We start from the raw sequence: 21,856 nt of genomic DNA on the forward strand, positions 1-21,856 counted from the left end.
GGTTTGAGTTTTTGCTCTGACAGTTTATTAGTCATATCTCTTTGGGTAAGTTACCTCGCTAAGCCTCAGTTTTCTTGGTTGTAAAATGAGATAATAATGACATACACGACACTAGGCTTGTTTTATGAATGAAATTAGAAAATGTTCTGTTTTACTGCGCTAAGTATCAGCATGTTCAATTAAATGTACCTGTTGTTACTATTGCCACCACCGTTAGCATTACAAGTTAAAAGTATTATTGAATCACAAGGAAGCCTTCAGTTTATGCAAATGATTTTACAAATAGAGTGCCTTTCCCTAAGATTTTTGTCCTCTCTAGATCAGAGGTCAGCAAACTACGGGCCAAATCCAGCCTGCCACCTCTTTTTGTAAATAAAGTTTTGTTGGAACACAGCCTAATCCATTTGTTTATTGTCTATGGCTGCTTTCATACTATAACAGCAGAAATGAAGAGTTGCAACAGAGACTTTATAGTCCTCAAAGCCTAAAATATTTACTCTCTGGACTTTTCCAGAAAAAGTTTACTGATCCTTGCTCTAGATATATATTTCTCCAATTAAGGTCCAGAGAATGTTAATTCTATTAGTGTTAGTAAGTACTTTCTGAAAAGAAGAAGGAAAAATAAAAATAGTTCCACAGTCAAATAAGCTTTGGAAATGTTAGAGAAGTTGATTTATTCTAGGACTACTACTTAAAAGACTCTGGCTTTTAATATACTAATGTGCATTGTGAATCTTCAGGACAAGGCCATGGTATACAAATAAACTCTAGTTTCCCAGGCTTGCTTGGCTATAGAATGACCCGCACCCCTCCACCCCACCCCTGGATCTGATGATGTTACACAAAGCATCCTCTGGGAAACCCTGCTTTGGGGCTGTCTCTTTAGAAGCACTTTCTTTTTAAATCATTCCTCTTGGTGATTTCGGTGATATCCTCATTTAGAGACCTACAAAATATCATATGAGATTCTGTATTGCCTCATTTTTTTTTCCCCAGTAAAATTATACTTTGCCTAAAATCACAATAGTAAAATATACCAGATATTTAAATGCTCTAATAAGATAATATCCCCGTCTTCAAATGATTCTGTATGATGTCTCAAAGGTTAGAAATGGAGTCTCGAAGTCCAAAGTTTCATTTCATGCCTTCTTGAAATTCTGAAAGCTTGGGTTTTCTGTAGGGCTTTAACGTTTTTTTGCATCCAGATTTCTGAAGCATAAATCTCAAGTGCCTAACTGGGATACCAGCTGATCTCAGCTCGGGTTTATAAGAAGGGAGATTAATGTGAAAGTAACTTGTGCCTTAGCCATAAGGGGTTTGTTTTATAGACTAAAGTAAACACCTTGAATTTCAAGTTGCAAGCACATGGGGAGCCAGAAGATTCCAGAGCAGTGGCGTCATATTCTGCCTGTGACTCGCACATCTCAGTAGCTGAGCTTTCTCCTACAGCTGCAGCTTCCAGCTGGTCATCAGACAGAGCCCTAGGTAGTCACACACTGCAGTCACCTGGTTTGGGATGACCAAACAAGCATGTAATTGCAACATTGTCGAGTTATGAATGAAGGCTGGGCTATATCTTTGCCAAATACAGTTGAAAAATAAATGCTAAGTCATAGGAGTTTTCTGAAATCATAGTGGTTGCAACAGTGAACCTGGACCAAGAGTGGAGAATCCTGCTGAAGAGTTCATCTCTGGTCATAAATGCTCATTCCCGCCTCCTCCCTCCCTCCCTCCCTCCCTCCCTCCCTCCCTTCCTCCCTCCCTCCCTCCCTCCCTTCCTCCCTCCCTCCCTCCCTCCCTGTCCCCAGCCCCCCACCCCACCCCACCCCACCCCGCCTTTCCCGTGAGCTTCCGCATTATGGCAGAGGCCAGTTCTTAGTCATTTTGATGCCCTTTAAACCTGGCTTATACTTGATGCAGTAAATATTTTATGAAAGAATAAGAGGTCTTAAGTGTTTCTTCTCCTTTCCCAACTTGTGAATCATTTCAAGAAAATTCCACATCATCTCTTCATTTATGTATCTCTGTGTTGTGTGTATAATGAGTCCTCAGTAAATGTGGTTGACATTGTAAATGTGGATCCTAAAAATTTTATTATCACACTTTTATTTTATGGGGGATGATGAATGGACTTTTCAGAAACCTTTGTCAGATGTCATTGTCTTTAAATTATTTATTTTTTTAAAAAATGAAGGGAGGGAGGGAGAGAGAGAAGAAAGGAATGAGGGAAGGAGAAAACATCTTGGCTGGAACATAATTATCTTTTTTTAAAAAGTTAGAAACTTGGAAACTGTCAACTTGCTATGAAGTATGTTGTTTCCTTGAAACATGCTCAAAAGTTCAGAGTTTCATTTGCTATATTTATTATGTTCATCTTTTAAGCACCATGATTATGTGATACGTAACATATTATACTGTACTCTAAGGCTCACTGGGGTTCTTAGAGTTCAGATGATGTGCCTGGGAAAGAAATAATCTGAAGCTGACCTACTTGAAAGAAAGGATCAGAAATGTGGGGAAAGAGCTCTCATTTAGTAACATAAAGAAAAGCAGTTTCAACACACAACCCTCCCTTCTGTGTCCTCCAAGAATGAGCTGTTTCCAGGCATTCACTTCTCTAATATTGTCTTCTGGAATCATTGTCTGAGTGTCAAAGAGTATATAGAAGAAATGGCTGCAACTAGTTGAAAACAGACTACAGCTACCTAGAGACAGTGGTTGTCTGAAGCAAACCCAGCGAGGATTAAGAAACATTGCTAGAGAGAACTTTTGGTCTCACAGGCAGATGCAAAAAGGCAAGAGAGGAGCGTAATGATTATATAAAGTACAAGACCTGATAAAGTTGAATTAATTTTAATTATAGGGTTGCAGAACAGGTTTATGGTGGATATTATTTGGTAGAATGCTAAGGTAGGGGAGCGAGAATTAACCTTCTCAAAACGTGATCAATGCTTCTGTGGTATCGTCTGACTTATAATAATGACAAACTCTTATATAATGTTTACTGTCTGCCAAGCACTGTTCACATCCTTCATGTGTTGCATTAGTCAACTTCTGCTGCATAACAAACTACCTTAGAACTTAGTAGCTTAAAACAACAAACATTAATTATTTCTCAAGATTCCCTGGGTCAGTGGGGCAGCATTTCTGGTCTGAACTGGCTTGGCTGATTTCTTCTGGGTTCTCTGTTGCATCTGCAGTTAACTAACAGCTCAGTCAAGGCTGGATGGTCTAGAATGGCCTCACCCACATGTCCGGCTGTTGGCCAGATGTCAGCTGGTGCTATGGGGATGACTGGACACATGTTTCTGGTCATCCGGAGAGCATCGTGTGCTTTTTCACAAGGTGGCTAGGTTCCAAAAGCAGCAAGAGAGCAAGTCCCAACGTATATGCCTTTCCAGGTCTCTGCTTGTGTCTTGTTTGCTCATGTCCTCTGTTAGAGTTCTCTGAGAAGCAGATGCTAAGATGTGTAAAAGATTTATTGCTAAAACTCCTGTAAGGGAAAAGTGTGTGGGGAGCCAGAGGAGGCTAGAGAGTATCAGATGGTGATGCAGGTCTGACTCCTATGAAGGAAAGAGGGAAGGAATGAAGGAGGGTTGGCTAGGAAGAATCTCAGACTTCAGCACAGTTCTAAAAAAGCTTTGGCCAGGCCAGTGGGAACTCCTTGAGCCTAAGTCAACCCAAGGCTTTATTAATCTGCTCTAGCTATGCTGCTATCTCAGTTAGCATAGCAGCTATAATCAGGACTACTACTTGATTAAGTCTGTAGTCAACAATCCCTTCGTAGAAGGACTAGGAGAAGAATTCTTGCCCCACTGAGTAGCACTGTCCTTCCTCTTAGGAATCTGGCTACCTCTATAGTCAATCAGTTCCTGATCTGAAAATAGAGTCAGGTATGGGAACAGAGCCAGGGATCATGACTTTTTATTGGGGTCACCACCCTCAGCTTCCTGCTCCTCCATTTATCTCTCTTTTTGGTTGTAGATACTAAGCAGTACCTTTGCTGTCTGCCCATCTCTTCTGCCCCTAGGAATGCCATGTTCTATTAACCATCTCCACATTTTTCTGCACATCAAGCCCCCTTGGCTGCCTCTCTGATCTTGTCAGTCATTATGTTGCAGCCTCTTGGCTTCTAGCAATAAAGCACTGCAACTTAGCTTTTATTACTTTGGGCCTCATTATCCCCATGGATATTAATGGCCCAGCTCAGTGAGATTAGCCCTGGGCTGCAGAGGAGACCTTGGTGAATGGTACTTCTTGGTGATGCTGAACTGAACTCCTTGGTGATGCTGGCTCCCTCTCCCCTGTATATTCCTGGTGGCCTTGGTGAACCGTACTTCTTCTGGGCTCTCCCATGAAAAATAATATTCTGTATTTTCTGACTTGACACAATATCTCCATCCCAGGATGCCCACTTCCCCCAGCCTTCTTATTCTCTTCTCTGTTGTCTACCAGGACAATTGGGGTGTTTTTATTTTACTCAACATTGGCCATCACTTTTCCAGGCCTCTATAGCATCCTTGCAGCAGGTTTGCCCCATCCCCTGGGGACCTTGTACAAAAATGTGCCCCAAATCAATGAATCCTGCTGATGAAAGCCCCCTTGATTAAGGATCCTCAAAATCCAAACTCAAGGTACTTCATGGCTCCTGCCAGCAGCTGCGTCTCTTTTGGTGTGTAATCTCTTTCCAGCCACTTCTCCTGCTGAGTAATACTGGGATTCGGCACTAGGTATTGACGTAGAAGCCAGAAGAGGAGGTAGGGGCACGTCCTAAGAGAAGTTACTGCTGCCTTGTGGGGGAGGAGCAGTTGTAGCATCTTCCAACCCAAAGGGATTGCTAGCTCTTACTAGGCAAGGGTGGGCCACCACCGTAGGCTGTGAGGGTTCAGGGGCATCTGCGGATCTAGCATCTTATAGACATCCATCCAGATATCCTGTCCTTATGTTTCAGAGTCTCAGGTTTTCCCAGCTAGAGCCCTGCCTTAGAATAATAGACATGCCTTGGCTGAGCATTTAGATATCTCTGGAGCTCTATAAATCAAACTACCAGATCTCGCTTTTGTTTGTTGCTCAGCTGTGTCTGGTCTTCCACTGCAGGAGATGAGGGCTTCTTTGAAAGCTACTAAAGGGGCCCTCTGGCTCTTCCATTTAGTCTTTAACTGTTAATGGTGCTCAGTTTCTCATTGTCCCTCTGCAGGGATAATAACTTAGCACTAAACAGCCAACACTATTGTCTTTGTAGGTATCTTCCTCATATATATATATATATATATATATATATATATATATATATTTTTTTTTTTTTTTTTTTTGCGGTACGCGGGCCTCTCACTGTTGTGGCCTCTCCTGTTGTGGAGCACAGGCTCCGGACGCGCAGGCTCAGCGGCCATGGCTCACGGGCCCAGCCGCTCCGCGGCATGTGGGATCTTCCCGGACCGGGTCACGAACCCATGTCCCCTGCATCGGAGGTGGACTCTGAACCACTGCGCCACCAGGGAAGCCCTTCCTCCCATATATTTTTAAATGCCTAGAGTGTTTTTCCCGCAAGGACAGTCCCCTGTACTAGGAAGTTTTCCCAGCTCACCTCCAGTGAAATCTGTAGCAGTTGGACCGCAACCAAGTGCTCAAGTGTATCTGTGCTCCACAGTCCACTCAGGACAGTGTCTTCTTTACCCATGAAGGAGGCAGTCCTAGATTTTTATCTTAACACCTGTGCTGTTGGATCACACCAGGTACCACTTGTGATAGTCTGGTTCCTCTGAGAAACAGACACCAAGATAGGGTTAAACATATAAGAGAATTCTTGGGGAAAGGCCTGTCAGGGGAATGGGAAGATGCTAGCATCTTAGCACCTGAGAAGGCTGGAGAAGAGAGCATGATGTAGGCCATACCCCTAAGAAAGAGAAAGGAAAGAAAGGAGTGTTACATGTCCATCAGCTGATAAACGGATAATAAAATGTGGTACATCCATACAATGGAGCATTACTTGACAATAAAAAGAAATGAAGTATTGAAACGTACTACAACATAGATGAACCTCAGATACATTATGCTAAGTGAAAGGAGCCAATTACAAAAGACAGCACGTTGTATGATTTCATTTATTTGAAATCTTCACATAGGCAAATATAGAGAGACAGAAACTAGGTTAGTAGCTGCTTAGGGCTGACAGATTAGGGAAAAGAGGGAGTGATTGCTAATGTGTATGGGGTTTCTTTTGGGGGTGATCCTAATGTTCTAAAATTGACTGAGGCAGTGATTGCTCAGTTCTCTGAAAATACTGAAAAACATTGAACTGTACACGTTAAGTGGACAGATTCCGTGGTATGTGAATTCTATCTCAATAAAACTGTTCTATAAAAATAAAAGAAAAAGGATTGTACAGAAAGAGTCTCAGACTGTAGCACAATGCCCAGAATGTTTCAGCCAGGCTAATTAGGAGTCCTTTCTCCCCCATGCTCAGTCGTTGGTGAAGAGGAGCCCGTGGAAAGCCTGGCTTGTCACACAGGTAGTGAGAGTGCTAGTCATTATGCTTTGCACAGTGGGAAGTCTGAGAGACACATTTTCTTGGCTACATGTCCTATAATCCCAAACAAGTCACCTGTCCATACCCAGACCCAAGGTGTAAAGAAATACATGCCACATATTGATGAAAAGAAAAGCAAAGTTATATTGCAAAGGAGTGTGACACACTTGCATTACCTCATTAAATTCTCCTAGCAGTTTATGGAGTGGGTACTATTATGAATCTCGTTTAGTAGATGGCATAGGGAGATTAGCCCAAGATGATAAGTGGTGAAGCCTGGATTTGAACTCACCAGTCTGATTCCACCCTCTGTGCTTTTTATCATTATACCATATTTTCATACAATATATTAATTTGATTATCACAGAATCTTTTGCTGAGGTTTTATTGTCTAATTTCCTTTTATTAAAATGAAGCCTTCACGGGCATAGGAAATTGCAAAGTACCTTTCTATGACAGTTCCTATATTTTTGTGTACAGTATTCTCATAATCCTTACTACAGATCTCCAAAATCAGAGGAACAGGAGGAAATTATATTCAGTCTGGACCTATATCTATTCTGTTTTTTAATCTTGGCATTTTAAAAAATCCTGGAATATTTTTAATCCTGGTATGGTAAGTAAACCTAACATGTGATTAAAAATATAGAATTGATTGGAATTGCTTGATTATGACGAAGCTTGAAAATAGATTCTTAATGAAAAAGAAAATTTATATCTATTTAGGGGGACCTAAGAGTAGATTTGAGAGGGCAGTTAGATGTTAGTACACCTAGTTTGTTAGATAGCCTAGCATTTGCTTCATCTTGCTCTCGGAGTTTGTGTTTCGGAAGCATAGTTGTATTTCAGCAACGTTCTGAGAGGAGGTGCCCACTGTAGACTGAATAAATAAATGTGTGGCATTGACACAAGGCAGGGAGATAGTAGGTCAGATGTAGCTCAGTTTCTTTGGGAGTTGGGGAAAAAGAGTAAGAGTGGGAAGATGTGTAGGGCATGTTATTTGAAAGATTAATAAACTGTGAAACAGAAAGATTAAGCATCTTGGCCAGGGTCAAACTAAACGTAATAAGCTGAAATTTTAGGTTAAGTTGGCTTGGCTCTAAAACCAGTATTCTTTCCACTAAATTTTCTCCTATTTTCAGCCCAGAAATTTATTTAAATTCTTGCTCTTTTAAAATAGTTTATTCCACTGTTTTATTGATTACAAAACATGTTTTGATCCTTTTGAGGGCTGTGTTTCCTCTTGAATTGATAGATACACACTAGAGCGATGGAAAGATATTGGGATCTAGCTAGCTGCTGGATGTAAACTCACTGACCTCTGTTACCACCATAGAATATTTGGATTATTTAGAATTACAGAAAGTGGTATAGTTAAGACTTTGGGCTAGGCATCATATTTTTCTTTGAGAATTTGGCATACTTCCTTAGAGAGGAAAAACTAGAATTAGCATAGCCACAGAAGGCAGGACCAGGACGCATAAGTAGATGTTAGAAGGAGGGAGGCTTGGACCCAGTTTAAGAAAGGTGTTGCCAATTAGAGCCACCCAGACAAACGTACTGTTGTTGCTTGTGATGTAATGAGTTCTGTACTGCTGGAGGCTCTATGACCATCTGCTGAGAAGGGACAGTTTGTACTGTATGAGCTCAGAGAGGGCCTTTAAAACTCTACGTTTTTGTGCTTGCATTCCCCATCACTCTGAATATTTGACACTTGATGTTCTCCAAATCTAACATAAGGCACTCCTAAGAATAGGAAGCCTATATAAAGGAGTTAATAATCTCAACTTCCCTAAAGAATAATGTTTTTTGCCTAGGATGATTATGAAAGGAATTAAAGGAGAAGTTGCAGTTTTAGATTTCCCATATTATGCCAGAAGTGTTTTTCAGTCAGGTTGACTTTGTTTTCAAAATGTGAGGGTATTTTTCATCACAGACTGTCCAAATATTGATGTTTTATGCAAATTTAAGATCTCCTCTGGCTATCCATTTTATTTCATTGGAATAAACTTTTGTTACTGGTTAAAGTGAAGTTAATAATTGAAGAGCACACTTGACATAAAATCTCAGTCGAAATGGAACTACCTGCTTGCTCTTGGGCTCATGCGGAAGTGTACGTGATATGATTGCTTTGGATTCTACAGCTTTTAAGGTTCTTTATCCCACCTGACTGATATGTACATGTCTATATATGTGTGTGTGTATTTATATTTTAGAATATTGGTATTCATGATCTATTTTGCTCTATTAATAATAAAAAGTACATTTGATCAGTTAGTCATCTAGTTCAAATCCATTTACTTTACAGAAGATAAAATTGTGATCTGGAGGGCTAAGTAATTTGTCCCGAGTCATACTGCTAGTTTTTGACTGAACTAAGTCCAAATTTCATACCTCCTAGTCCTGGACCAGTGCTCTTTTTGCTATACCACATTACCTTACTGGTAATTCATGAAGTGACGGGTCTTCCTTCTGTTAAGATGTATATATATATATTTATTAGCATTAAAAATAAATAAAACATTTAAAACAAATAAAAAATTAATTTCACTGAGAGGCCAAATGTAAGTATAGGACTTTCTGGTAAACTGTTACCGCTGTAGTATCTTTCAAAAGCTTTATTTAGAGTTTAGGAGTTGATAAGTTGTTGAAATATAACTAAGTGGCATATTTTCCTTATTGAGATTAGTAGCCGAGTTCTGCTTTTCTGAGGAACAAAAAAAATATGTTCAATCTATTCTCCATGTGTCCAAGAATGATCTTTTAAAGATCAGCAAACCTAGTCACACTACTACTCCTCTGTGTAAAATCCTTTAGCGACTCCTTTTACCTTCAGGATAAAATTTAAGCCCTTAACATGGCCTACAAGGCGTGATCTGGGTCCTGCTTATGTCACCTCTCACCTGTCCTTTTCCTCTTAGACGTGATTAACTTCTTTTAGTTCTTTGTATCAACCAGCTCCTTTCCCTTGAGGCCTTCCAGTATGCGTGTGTTGGTTTTCTATCGCTTAGTAACAGATTACTACCGCAAATTTAGTGGCTTACAAAACCACCAGCTTATCATTTCACAATTTCTGTAGGTAAGAAGCCTGACATAGTATGGTTGGATTCTCTTCTTAGGGTTTTAGGGTTTCACCAGGCTACAGTCAAAGTACATTTGACCCTTGAACACGTGGGGAGGTGTGGGGTTAGGGGCACCAACACACACTCCTCTCGCCACCCTGCGAGCAGTTGAAAATCCACATATAACTTTACAGTCTGCCCGCCATATCCATGGTTCCACATTTGTGGATTCAACCAAACACAGCTCATGTAGTACCGTACTATGTATTTATTGAAAAAAAATCTGTGCATAAGTGGACCTATGCAGTTAAAACCCATGTTCAGATCCCTGTTTCTTTGATACATCTTTTAAATCTATAGTGGCATGTCAAACACTTCTCATTCTTAAAATCTCTCTTCCTCTTCTGGCATGTCTTTATGGCTTCCTCCTCTGTCCTCAGCCAGGAGAAAGCTCTGCCTTTCTTTTTTTTGGCTGCGTTGGGTCTTCATTGCTGTGCGTGGGCTTTCTCTAGTTGCAGCGAGCTGGGGCTACTCTTCGTTGCGGTGCGCCGGCTTCTCCTTGAGGTGGTTTCTCTTGTTGCGGAGCACAGGCTCTAGGCACCTGGGCTCGGTAGTTGCGGCACAGGGGCCCTAGAGCACGCGGGCTTCAGTAGTTGCCGAGTGTGGGCTCAGTAGCTGTGGCATGCGGCCTCAGTAGCTGTGGCTCGCGGGCTGTAGAGCACAGGCTCAGTAGTTGTGGCGCATGGGCTTAGCTGCTCCACGGCACGTGAGATCTTCTCGGACCAGGGCTCGAACCCATGTCCCTGCATTGGCAGGCAGATTCTTAACCACTGAGCCACCAGGGAAGTCCCGAAAACTCTGCTTTTAAGGACTCACGTGACTCTTCAGTCCCACCTGGGTAATCCAGGACATAATCTCCCTATCGGCTAACTAATAACCTTCATTATACCTGCAAAGTCCCTTTTGCTAAGTAGAGTAACGTATTCATGGGCATAACACCAGCGATCGCAGAGGTCATGGGGTTCAAAATTCTGCTACCACAATGCAGTGAGTACCCTCTGACTGGAATAGCCTTTCTAGACCCTGCATCCTGCTCCTTCGTCTAACTTTTACTTTATCCACTGCATCTCTGATTTCTTTTTGCCCCTCTTTTTTTCCCTCTCTTCTCATGCTCTGATTAAGAACCTCTCTTTAGTGCTCTCAAATTACTCTATACTTCCCCACCGTACCACTTGTCACTTTGTATGCTTATCTGTGTCCTTTCAGGGGGACCGTCTATCACCTCTGAGAAGAGAAGCCATGTTTATCTCAGCACATTTGTGTTTCCCTGCTCACCCATGTATCTGCCATACAGTTGATTCCCAATATAAAAAAAAAAGATGAATCAATGAATTATTTATATCCATGAAAAGAGGAAGCATGATTACTGTCTTTAATATAATTTTCTAAGACTGTCACATGGAGGAAGAGAGAAGACAATTTTATTATTTATTTATTACCATTTAACCTTCTGAAAAATTATTTAAATTTAAATTGTGACAATGGGACACAAGAATCATTAGAACTAACCTAGGAATATAGTGAAAAGAAATCTGAGTGTAACAGTTCCGCAGGAGGCCAAGGAAGCTCTGGTCCTTATTAAAACAGAAGGTCCGAGTTAAGTGATGTATTTGAGAAGACAATTTTAACTCAATATATACAGTTTATTTTTTTGAAGGCTTGCTTTTGTGAGGTAGTGTGTCCTCATTACTGGAAACTTTTTGGTGAAAGCTCAGTGATGGAGTGTTGGGGATATTATCGGGAGGCTAATGTACGTGAGCTCTGTTTTGTGACTCATTGTTTGTTATGGTTGCTGCAAATTGATGGAGATGGGTCATTTGTATTCCTATACCTGTGGCTGCCAGGAGAGACCTACATGCTGTCATCCCTAGTAATGTCCCTGGCCATTCACTGTGTAATTATCCAGCCTGGTGGATCTGGGATAATTGACTCCCTAGTACTTTGGCCTGTTCTGGTTACTGAATCATAACTGGGTGGCAGGATTAGTGTAGCAGAGTTACTTTTATAAGTCATTAACTGTTTAGAAGTCACATTGCAAGTAAAAAGGCTAATAACATACATCCGTAGAGAGGGGGTATAGGGTAGTGTTTAAGGGTAGGCTTTTTGGTTCAAACTTCTAGCTCAACCACTTACTAGCTCTGTGATTCTGGACAAGGTACTTAAGTCTCTGTGCTTAGTTTCCTAATCTGTAAAATGAAGATAATCTCCTAGAGTGAACGTGAGCACCATAGGCAAGTTAGTAAAAGAATATGGTGCCTAGGGTATGGTAAGCATTGTGTAACGGCTAGCTGTCGTCATCATCATCAGCAACAACATTATCCTACAGGCACACTGAAGATAGTTCAAGACTTACAACCATGTGCACAGTGTCTGGCATATACTAGGAATACAGTGATATTTTTGAGTTAATAATATGTTCATTTGTAATTTTTATTTATATTTATTCTTTCAGATAACTATAGGAAATGGTCCCCAAAACTTTATAAGTATAATGAGAAGAACTAAATGCGGTGCTACTCTTGTGTTGCTCAGAGCTTGCTAAGGCAGTCTGTAAAATATCTCCTACTAGAACTTAACCTTGTCTCTTCTTTTCGCTTATTAAAGCAAATGGATGTTTTTAAAAGCCCTTTGAAATTTTTTCCAAAATAAAAAAAACTATCATCAGGTGAAATTAATATTTTTCATGTAGCTATGTATCATTTTTTGGATGATAAAGTAAAATATTCTTGCCACAAAAATGTTCTCATCTGAATTCAGATGAGATGTTAACACTTTGCTTGTCTTTGCAAACAGGTTCATCCTAAATTCCACTATAAACAAGCTCATGACCCGGGCACAGATACTTCTTGCGTGACTTTTTCCTATGATGGTAATGTCCTTGCCTCTCGTGGAGGTAGGTTAGAAGCTTTCTTTTTAAAATGTTTCTATATATAAAATGATCGTATGTAACTCTAACAAATGTCACACTAATATCCTAGTGCTTAGTAAAGCTAGCTGTGCTTTTGTTAATGTACCTTTGCCAGTCTAGTTTTTTTCATTAAAATGCATTTCCAACTTGGCAACATTATTTTATTAAAATTATCAAGTAAAATTTAGAAAATATGTACTTTTTTGCCGAAGTTTTCATTTTAGCTCCAAATTCCATCAGTCTTTGGAGCCTGCAAGGATGACCATTGCCTCTACCTTAATGGACTTTTGTAGCTGATATTCTATATTCTTTCTATATCATTTTATAGTTCTGGGTCTGGTATTTCAAACTCTTCTATTTGCTGACCATTGATTTTTTTTCAGTTCAAACACTAATTCAGTTCAGTTAAAAAAATTTGTATACCTGGATGTTATTTTTTTTAATAGCTATGTAATTCTGTGTGGTCGTATTGTAAGTTTACCTATCCACACTCATGATTGAATACAGATTGTTTCTAACTTTTTGCTAGATCTTTCTCACGTGAATAAGTAGTATGCTGATAGAAGGAAATAATAAAATAGTGAGGGCAGCTTATGAACAAAGCATTAGGGGGAAGTATGGGGCGTGACTGAGGATCTTCCAATAGGCCCATTTGTGGGGAGAGAAAAGAATCAAGGTAAGTAGGTTGGAGCCGTGTTACAGATAGCCTTAAATATCACATAAAGGATTTAGTCTTTATTCCACAGGCCAAATTAATCTAGCAACACTGAGTTTAGTCATTCATTCACTCACTTTACTGTATATTGAGCAACTGATCTGAGCTAAGCGTTATGCTAGGTTCTTGGCATAAACTGTGGACATCATAGCAGGGTTCCTTTCCTGAAAGAATTTACAGCCTGATGTAGAGGGTATAGAAGTGAGGGGAACATAGAGTTGGCACAGCTCTCCCCTCGGTTTAACTGGTCCATGCCCGTTTACCCTTGGGAGCTCTATCCAGATTCTCCTTCTTCCAAGGAAGCCTTCTATTGATATATTATACCCAAACTACCCTCACTTACATAATTTAAAAAAAAACAAATCACATGCACATGTATTTTCTATTTACGGTATACATGGCAAAGATGGATATGTATAAAATATATGTTTTGGTTCATCAATTCTAACCTGTTCTTTGAGTCCTAAGATGACTCTTAATTAAGACTATGTATTATACTCTGTACTTACATCAGTGATTCTTACCCCAAGAATGTATCTGAATCCCCTGGGAAGATTTTCAAAATCACAAATCCTCCACTAGGAAATTCTCACATTCACTCTCACACCTCTAGAGTGGTATACCCCAATCTCCGAGGTAGAGTGGGGAAAGAAGAGGGGAATAACAGAGGAGTGTACTTTGAAAATTCTTCCTGGAGGATTCTGAAATAGCCCAGCCCCACGCAGTTGATTATTACTGCCTTAGAAGTATAGGATTAACTCCATTTCAGTCAAAGCCATTTTAGTGATAATTTTTACCTTCCCCTTCCATCCTATACTAGCTGTTGGGTAACATGTATACTGTATTCCACCATTCTCCTTCCTGGATGTATAGAATATACCAGATGGAAGTCTCTCTGTTCAGCAGAGTCCCCAGAGTGTTGTAAGGTGCTCCTGCTAGCTCCAGAACCTGCCAGGTTAACTAAACTGTTTAATGCAGATTAATGTTTTCTTATTGTTTGAGGATTGTGGGGATGTGTAACCTTCTTTTAAAGACTAAAAGCAAAAAGGTTAGTCTTACAAAGTTCTTCCAGTATAAGCAGGTCTCCAATCCAGCCAGTCGTGGATTAGAGCACCTGCCAAAAGTTGGGTTTCAGAGTCAGGGTTGCTGGGGAGAGAATGGGGATTTTTATTGAATTCTCCACTCACCCCACTTGCATCTGGTACTGATTCCTTATTGGACCCAGGGGGTTGAGGCAGGTCTCAGCTGCGGACACTGGGGAAAAAGGACAGCAAAGATATTACTTATATGAGTTTTGGCTTTCATTATGAACAAGAATTAGTTAGTAGCCCTATAGAAATACTTCAAAAGTGATTCTTTAAAGAATATTAATTATGCTTTAAATGGCTTGGAAAAGCTATACTCCCCAGCAAGGTGAAGAATGATAGCCCACAGATAGAGTTACCCTGGAGGGAAAGGAATCACGTTGGCTCACTCTCACTAATGTTAATGGATAGTTTCACCCACACACTGGTGGGAAAAAGAATCTGTTGTGAACTGAACTATTTTCAGTCCTGGTGGTTGCTAAATTAGTATCTTCTTAAGAAGTCAAGTTATGCTCAGATATACCACAGGGAAACTACCATCTGCTCTGAAGTCACTCTTTAGAGAAGATTCTCCAGGGTTCCTTCTAGCCTACAGATGCTACATCAATCTGGAAAGTAATTTCTAGGAAGCTAGTTCATTATCATGTATCTTTCTACTGTTCTCACAACTATGGCTCTCAAGCTCCCTAGTTAAAAAGTAAAATGTGTTATGTGCATCCCCTTCCCTCCTTCCTTCCCTCCTGCCTCCTTCCTTTCTCTCTCTCTCCCTCCCTCCCCCGCTTCCCTCTCTCCCTTCCTTTTCTTATAGTTATACACTAAGTTTTGCAAACTCTAAACTTGGGGCTGGTTCTTTTTTGCAAAATTTACTTTCTTTTTTTTTTCCTTTCTCATTCCTCTATCAGGTGATGATACATTAAAATTGTGGGACATCCGACAGTTTAATAAGCCACTTTTTTCAGCCTCGGGTCTTCCCACCATGTTCCCAATGTAAGTAGCATATTTTTAATATTCGATAAGCACAAGAGAATGGAAAAGTAATTTTTTCATCTTCATGTTAATTTATAGTATGTGTCTTACATTTTCTAGAAAAGGGACTTGAAGAGTGATTGAAATAGGTTTTTTGAAAGATGAATTTTTATTTTTCCTTTCATTTCGTACATTCTTCAGAATATAAAATTCTATTTTTGAAGTTGAAATCATAGCTGTTCATGTATTTGTGTGTGTGAATATATATATTGTATGCACACATAGGTCTTGGGGTAGTAAAAACATTTTAAAGGGTTGAATTGTTCTTTTGATAGTGTATAAATGACAGAGTAGGCCTGTCTTTTGTTTTCTTTTAAAATTTGAATCCTCATACCATTAAAGCAATTCTTCATAGTTACTGAATATTATATGTCATTTTCTCAATTTTTTCTTATCATCATTTCCATCAATAATTCGGTAACTGTCACTTATTCAAACTGTCTTGCTCTGGATAGCTGAACACTGTTATCTGCATTCTACTGAGTTGATAACTGAAGCTTTAAAGATTTTTCTGCAAACAGCTGAGGTTGGGATTTGATCTCTAAGTCCTACAATTGGTGCCCAAGCAAAAATGTCTATTTTGGTAGAAATAAAATTTCTCACCTGTATTAAATAATGACCAACAAGGAGAGTGTGAAGGTAATGGAAGCAGCAAATGGAGGAAGCTGTATAATCTCAGAGCACTAACTCTGACACAGTCTATTGCCCATGGCATTTATCTGTTAAAACAAACAGATGGATAAACAAACATGAATTTATAGCCGATACGAATCTTTTGAGCCTTATGCCTGCTGCAAGTAATGCTAACTAGATAGCGTCTTTGGCTCATGTCTTAGATTATTCACAGTCAGGTGGCCAGACCTCTCATCACAAGAGCTGTTGAATCACAGCCATCAATTAGGTTCCAGCGGTACAAGCTGCTCCTCATTTCATGGTGCTTGACTTGACAAAGCTCAAATTGTTTGAGAGGTGGTGCTGATAAAAATAGTTCCCAAACTGATCAAAATAATCACTACTTAGACGTCAGTCATATGCTGTCTATTTGTGTATAGACAGGGTCAATGTCTATATTGAGTTTTTCCCACATGTTATTTACATTGAAAGATATTATAATGTATAGAAATTAGAGCACAGATTCTGGAGTCAGGCTAAGTTCGAATCCCAGCTGTACCACTTACTTTTGTGATCTTGGACAAGGTTTATTTAACCTCTTCCTGCCTCACTTTCCTAATCAGTAAAATGGGGATAATAGTATCTACTTCATAGGATTATTGTATTAAGGGAGTTAATATAAGTGCCTGACTTACTATAAATCCTATGTAAGAGTTGTTTCTTATTACAGTGAGGTTGTTTATATTTTTACTCATTATCACTGCACTGTTGTGGCATCATAAGCCTATACTTATAAACTCTTTTTGTCTGTAGGACTGACTGCTGTTTCAGTCCAGATGATAAACTTATAGTCACCGGTACGTCTGTTCAAAGGGGATGTGGCAGCGGCAAACTTGTTTTCTTTGAACGCAGGACTTTCCAAAGGGTGTATGAAATAGACATCACAGATGCGGTATGTGTGTTCTTTCCTCCCAGCCTTGAGAATGAAGTGAAGTTTGCCTCTTAGCCATTTTTGGTTTTGGTTTTGGTTTTGGTTTTGAAATAGAACATAAGTTCTTGCCCTTACAGTACAGTGGTAGCTGCTTTTTTTCTCCAACACAGGAATTATTAGTACATTGCAGACTGGCTTATCTACACTTTTCCCTCCCCAACCCAATATTTCCTATAGGCCCACACTTTAGTCAGAATTTCAGCTGGGCCTGGGATGTTTATCCGCTCTGCCAACCAATTTGAGGAGAGAAGAAGCTGATCTTCATGTAACGTACAGAAAGGAGCTTCCCACAATGTGCATGTTTGTAAGGATTCAGGGATTATGGACAGAAGTGAAACGTTATGCCCTCAGAATGTGATGAAGTGTATCATTGTTTGAAAACTTTGACAGAATTCTCCTTGTTAGAGGTGTCATTAAGGTAAGACTCAGCTTCCACTGAGGTTAATATCTATTTAGTTATTAGAAGTTTAAAACATTTCAGATTTAACTTCCACATCTGAAAAACCCCCCTTTAGTTTTCTTTACATATTTATGTAAGCACTAAAACACCAGCATGCGTGCATTCATTCATTCATTCATGTCTAGAGACTGGAGCCGTATGTAATACAATAATAGTGAAGATTCCCAGAGGAAAATCTGAGTTCCTTTAAAGTCTTTGAAAGTATGTATTAGTATTTAGACGGTAAGGCAAATCATTGTTATTTTTCGAGTATGAAACAGGCCAATTAATGTCTGTGCAAATTTTCTTTGGCTCATAGTCAAATCCTTTAGTAATATCCTGTATCTTAAACAGTGCTCTTATGTAGATTTCTCCGGTTGTTTCAGCTCTACGTAAACAGTTGAGACATATTATGTACTTAAATGATTCAGACAATTGAACAACTGTTTTTAAATCACCAGCAAAAAGCTCCTGTCTCTAATGTTTTAATATTACTGTGGAGTCTTAAGTTGTAGGCACTAAATTTGAAACCATGTATAGAGACAATGAACTAACAATGAGACTAATTCTAGATGAGTACTTTAAGTTTGATAGATTCTAATCTCATGACATAATTTGAAATGTGCCAACACTAATCATACTTTTTTTGGGGTGCATCCAGGAGCCAACTAAAACACTAGAATCAAAGAAAAACACTCTTGACTCTATCAACTTTAATCTCAAAAAATAAAATTATTATAATTGGTTGTTCCAGAAGTAAGCTGGTTTTGTTTTGTTTTGTTTTTAATGCCTCTCAACGACTATACATCTCAGTATTACTCATGGGATTGTGTTTTTAAATTATAATTTAAATTGAAATGTAATTAAATTAAGGGATATAGAAGTATGATTGTACTTTTAAAGACATGTGGATGTCGTAAGTGTACAGAACACACTGTTGTGTTGCTCTGAATTGCTTTTCTAACTAGATGTTTTTCTCCATGGCACTTACCACCATCTCATCTATTATATATTTGTTTGTTTTTGTCTGTCTGCTTCCACCAGGATGTACGCCCATGAGGGCAGAAACTTTGTCTGTTCACTGCAATATCCCCAGTGCTCTGAACAGTGCCTGGCACATAGAAGGTGCTTGTTTATTGAATGAGTGAATGGTATACTTGGGAAGTGCAAGTAATGCATACTGTAGAGCACAGGTGTGTCTTTGGAGAGTGAGGCAGGAGAGAAGTATCTAGAGATGGAAGGGTAAACTGACTTTGTATACCATAATAAAGTGACTTTATCTTATGGTTTTTTTGTTTTTCGTTTTCTTTTTTTTAAAGCAAAGGAATGACATATTCAGATCCAGGTCTTAGACGTTGATTTTTATTGAAGTGTGAAGGTTAGATTTACAAGACGTAGTATTTATTTGTATATGTGTAATTTAGGAGACTGGGTCAGTGTTCCCTGCAATTAAAAGAAAACAAAAAAAGATAGCAGGTTTTAGAAGAAAGACAGCAAGTCTGTTGTTGGTATCTTGAACTTGAAGTACCTTTAGGACCTCTGGGTAGAGATGTTCAGTGGGCAGATGGGTAGATAACTTTGGTGCTTAGAAGAAAGAAGACACAGTTTTGGGAGGAGTATTTATAGTTCATAGTTGAAATGTTGGTTGCTGATTAGTTTGATCTCGGAAAGGGCCTGAAGGATGGAGAAGATGAGCCCTAGGAAACCAGAGCATTTAAGGGATGAGCAAGTGAAGAGATACAAAGGGAAGAGTGAGGTCATTAAGGAAACAGAATTTATCATATATTGAATTATCTTAGAAAAGTCAGAAAACTGATTTTGAGACCCATTTTAATAGATGGATGAAGAGAGAACTTCAAATAGGGACAAAACCACACACCTTAAAGTGGCCTTTTAAATCATTGATTTAGGATTTGTTTGTCTTTTTTTGGTTGTTAACATCAGACAGCATTGTTTTCTGTTTATATTGTAGAACGGTATGCTAAAGGGACTTTAAACTGCCCCTTTGATCCCAATTTTCTCAAGTTTTAAGTCTTCTTGGAATGTAGAAAAATAAACAAATTCATTCTTTGGGATGGATAAAGAGGGGGGACACTTTGCTAGAAGGGCCAAAAAACACCTCTTTTATTTAATTGTATTTTTGTTATTAAAAGCCAGGATTGTCATTTCTTTTGGAAACACCACACTCTGCTATAATAAGGTACTTACTGTATTGAGTTTTAATTTAGCTAAAAGGCAGCATCTCATATTCTTAATATCAACATTTAGTTGTTTGCTTGTTTGACTAGGCACAGGCAATGGTGCTGTTAGGTCTATCCTAAAACCATTTACTTCAGTAAAGTATGATTGACTGCATTTTCTCACACCCTTTTCTAAAACTAAATAAATCCCTAGATAGTTATATTCTGGAATGCCAAGCTCAATATAGATGGGGAGCCAAACATTGTTTTCAGTTAGGGAATGTTAACAATCTATACAATTAATTTCCTAATAACTAAAAACTGTCCTACAATCTTCACAATAAATAGCTTTTTAAAATATGACAATTATATTTTCCATATTTAGTTTTGAAACAAACTTTAAAAATGGTTTTAATTGCACTCTCTGCATTGTCATATGCTCTGAAAATTTTTCTTTCTCTATTCAGTTTAGAGACTCTCAACACTCTTCGCTAGGAGATGACAAATGTTTAACATTTACTATTTTTACTGTGTGATGTTTGTACACATTTTACAATTCTGCTGAAATTATTTTTAGGTGTTTCCTTCTCCTAGTCCAATTTTGTTGCCTCAAGTTGAAAAAAAATGCATATCCTCATTTATCATCTACTTCGTTGTAATTTGAATAATGTGTAGCCTCTTTTCTAAGGTAAATTCCAGAATATAATTTGATCTTGAATTTAAAAGCTCACCTTTGTCTTTGTGTAGATGGGACCCTAGCATGTTTATATATTGTGTAAAAAGCTTCCATTACTCTATTTTATGTGAAAAAGCATAGGAGAGAAGGAATGGACTAAATGTAATTTGGAGATGACCTATCATTTTTTTAAAAGGTAATTATGTTTAGAAGAGACATAGAAATTTTTAAGTCTTTTCAAAGTTCCAGTTATTTCAGGAAATGCTGTGAAATAACATTTAAAACTATTATTAGCTTAGTGATTTTTCATCAAACTATACTTTGTTGCAAAATGATTAATAGAATTTCCTTTTTTACTAATATAAATCAAGGGACATGGTTTATGCAATTGTACTAGTATATTACCATTTATACTCTTTAACCCAAGCATAGTGAAATGAAGTTGTTTTGACCTGGTATTAAGATGGTGGCCTCTTCACCTCAGTTGCTTTGGGCAGTAATTTAAGAGAGAGCAGACATTCCCTTGTGTAGAGAGAAGAAAAAGATGGAAAGGAAAACAGCCAGAAATTTCACACTTGGTCCCAACTTCTCTTCTAATTTGTTTGTTTGTGTAGTTTGGTGAGGGATCTCTGTTTCTGTAAACACTAAATGAGCAAAGTGAAGAGAAGAAAAAGAAAAACTAAACCTTTATTTTTAAAACATAGCTATAGCATTTAGCACGGCTACTGAACGGAAGGGAAGGGAAATTTGCTTCGGCATTTTCAACTAGACTGTAGGCATTTCAAAGTTGATTGAGAATCCTGGTGCCCATTTAAGAGAGATAATAGTAAAGGTCTTTTAAGGAAGAAAAAAACTCATTTGTGATCATCTAAAGAATATTTGATTATCTTTAGGAATGCTTTTTAAGCATTGAAGAGAATAGATAGCAAAGAACAAGGATTATCTTAGAGTTTTGTTTCTTTCTACCACTACTTGTTCTCTGCAATATCCCTTTCCCGTGGGAGATGAAATCTGGATTATGCACACTTACTTACTTACTGCCTACCTACCTACAGGCTGTATCTCTGCCCCTTATTATCATAGGTATTGGTTGAAAAATACATAATTATTGTTAAAGTTATGTTAATTAAGTAATAGTTTATATATTTACCAAAAGGTGGGGAAAGTTTCTTATTTCAGACCTACTTATCCGATTACAGAGATAGCCTACTGCATATATTGAGGAGAAGGTAAGGTCCATATTGTGTAAAAAAAAAAAAGAGATTTCTTTAAAAGAACAAAAATTTCCATAAAAATACCAACTGTCTTTCCTTCTTTATATAGTTAGGTGAAGTTCTGAAGAGAACTTGAGTTCTCATTATTTTTCTAAACATCATATCTTATCACATTACCCATAGATTATACTGAGATATGACCTTTAAATTAATGAATTTTGATGTCCAAGAACATTGCTATATGTGTCAATATATAAAATGACATATAACATATAAAATGAAAGGATTAGCACTTCCATTTCACATAAAAAGTTTTTGTGTTCTTATTAGGAGAGAATCTTGATATTTTAAATCCAAAGAGA

The 21,856-nt window shown here is 38.4% G+C and overlaps 1 protein-coding gene across 4 annotated transcripts in view; it reads left to right on the forward strand.

The window, feature by feature from the left end:
• WDR70 (WD repeat domain 70) overlaps positions 1–21,856 on the forward strand; it is a 310,099-nt gene that overhangs the window by 246,420 nt on the left and 41,823 nt on the right. For all 4 annotated transcript variants that reach the window (XM_065873371.1, XM_065873369.1, XM_065873370.1 and 1 more), the window contains 3 exons: positions 12,442–12,541; positions 15,259–15,343; positions 16,808–16,946. In XM_065873371.1, the coding sequence (XP_065729443.1) occupies positions 12,442–12,541; positions 15,259–15,343; positions 16,808–16,946 (324 nt within the window). The remainder of the gene's footprint in view (positions 1–12,441; positions 12,542–15,258; positions 15,344–16,807; positions 16,947–21,856) is intronic.

This window comes from Phocoena phocoena, chromosome 3 (assembly GCF_963924675.1).
Source record: "Phocoena phocoena chromosome 3, mPhoPho1.1, whole genome shotgun sequence".
Lineage (NCBI taxonomy): Eukaryota > Metazoa > Chordata > Mammalia > Artiodactyla > Phocoenidae > Phocoena > Phocoena phocoena.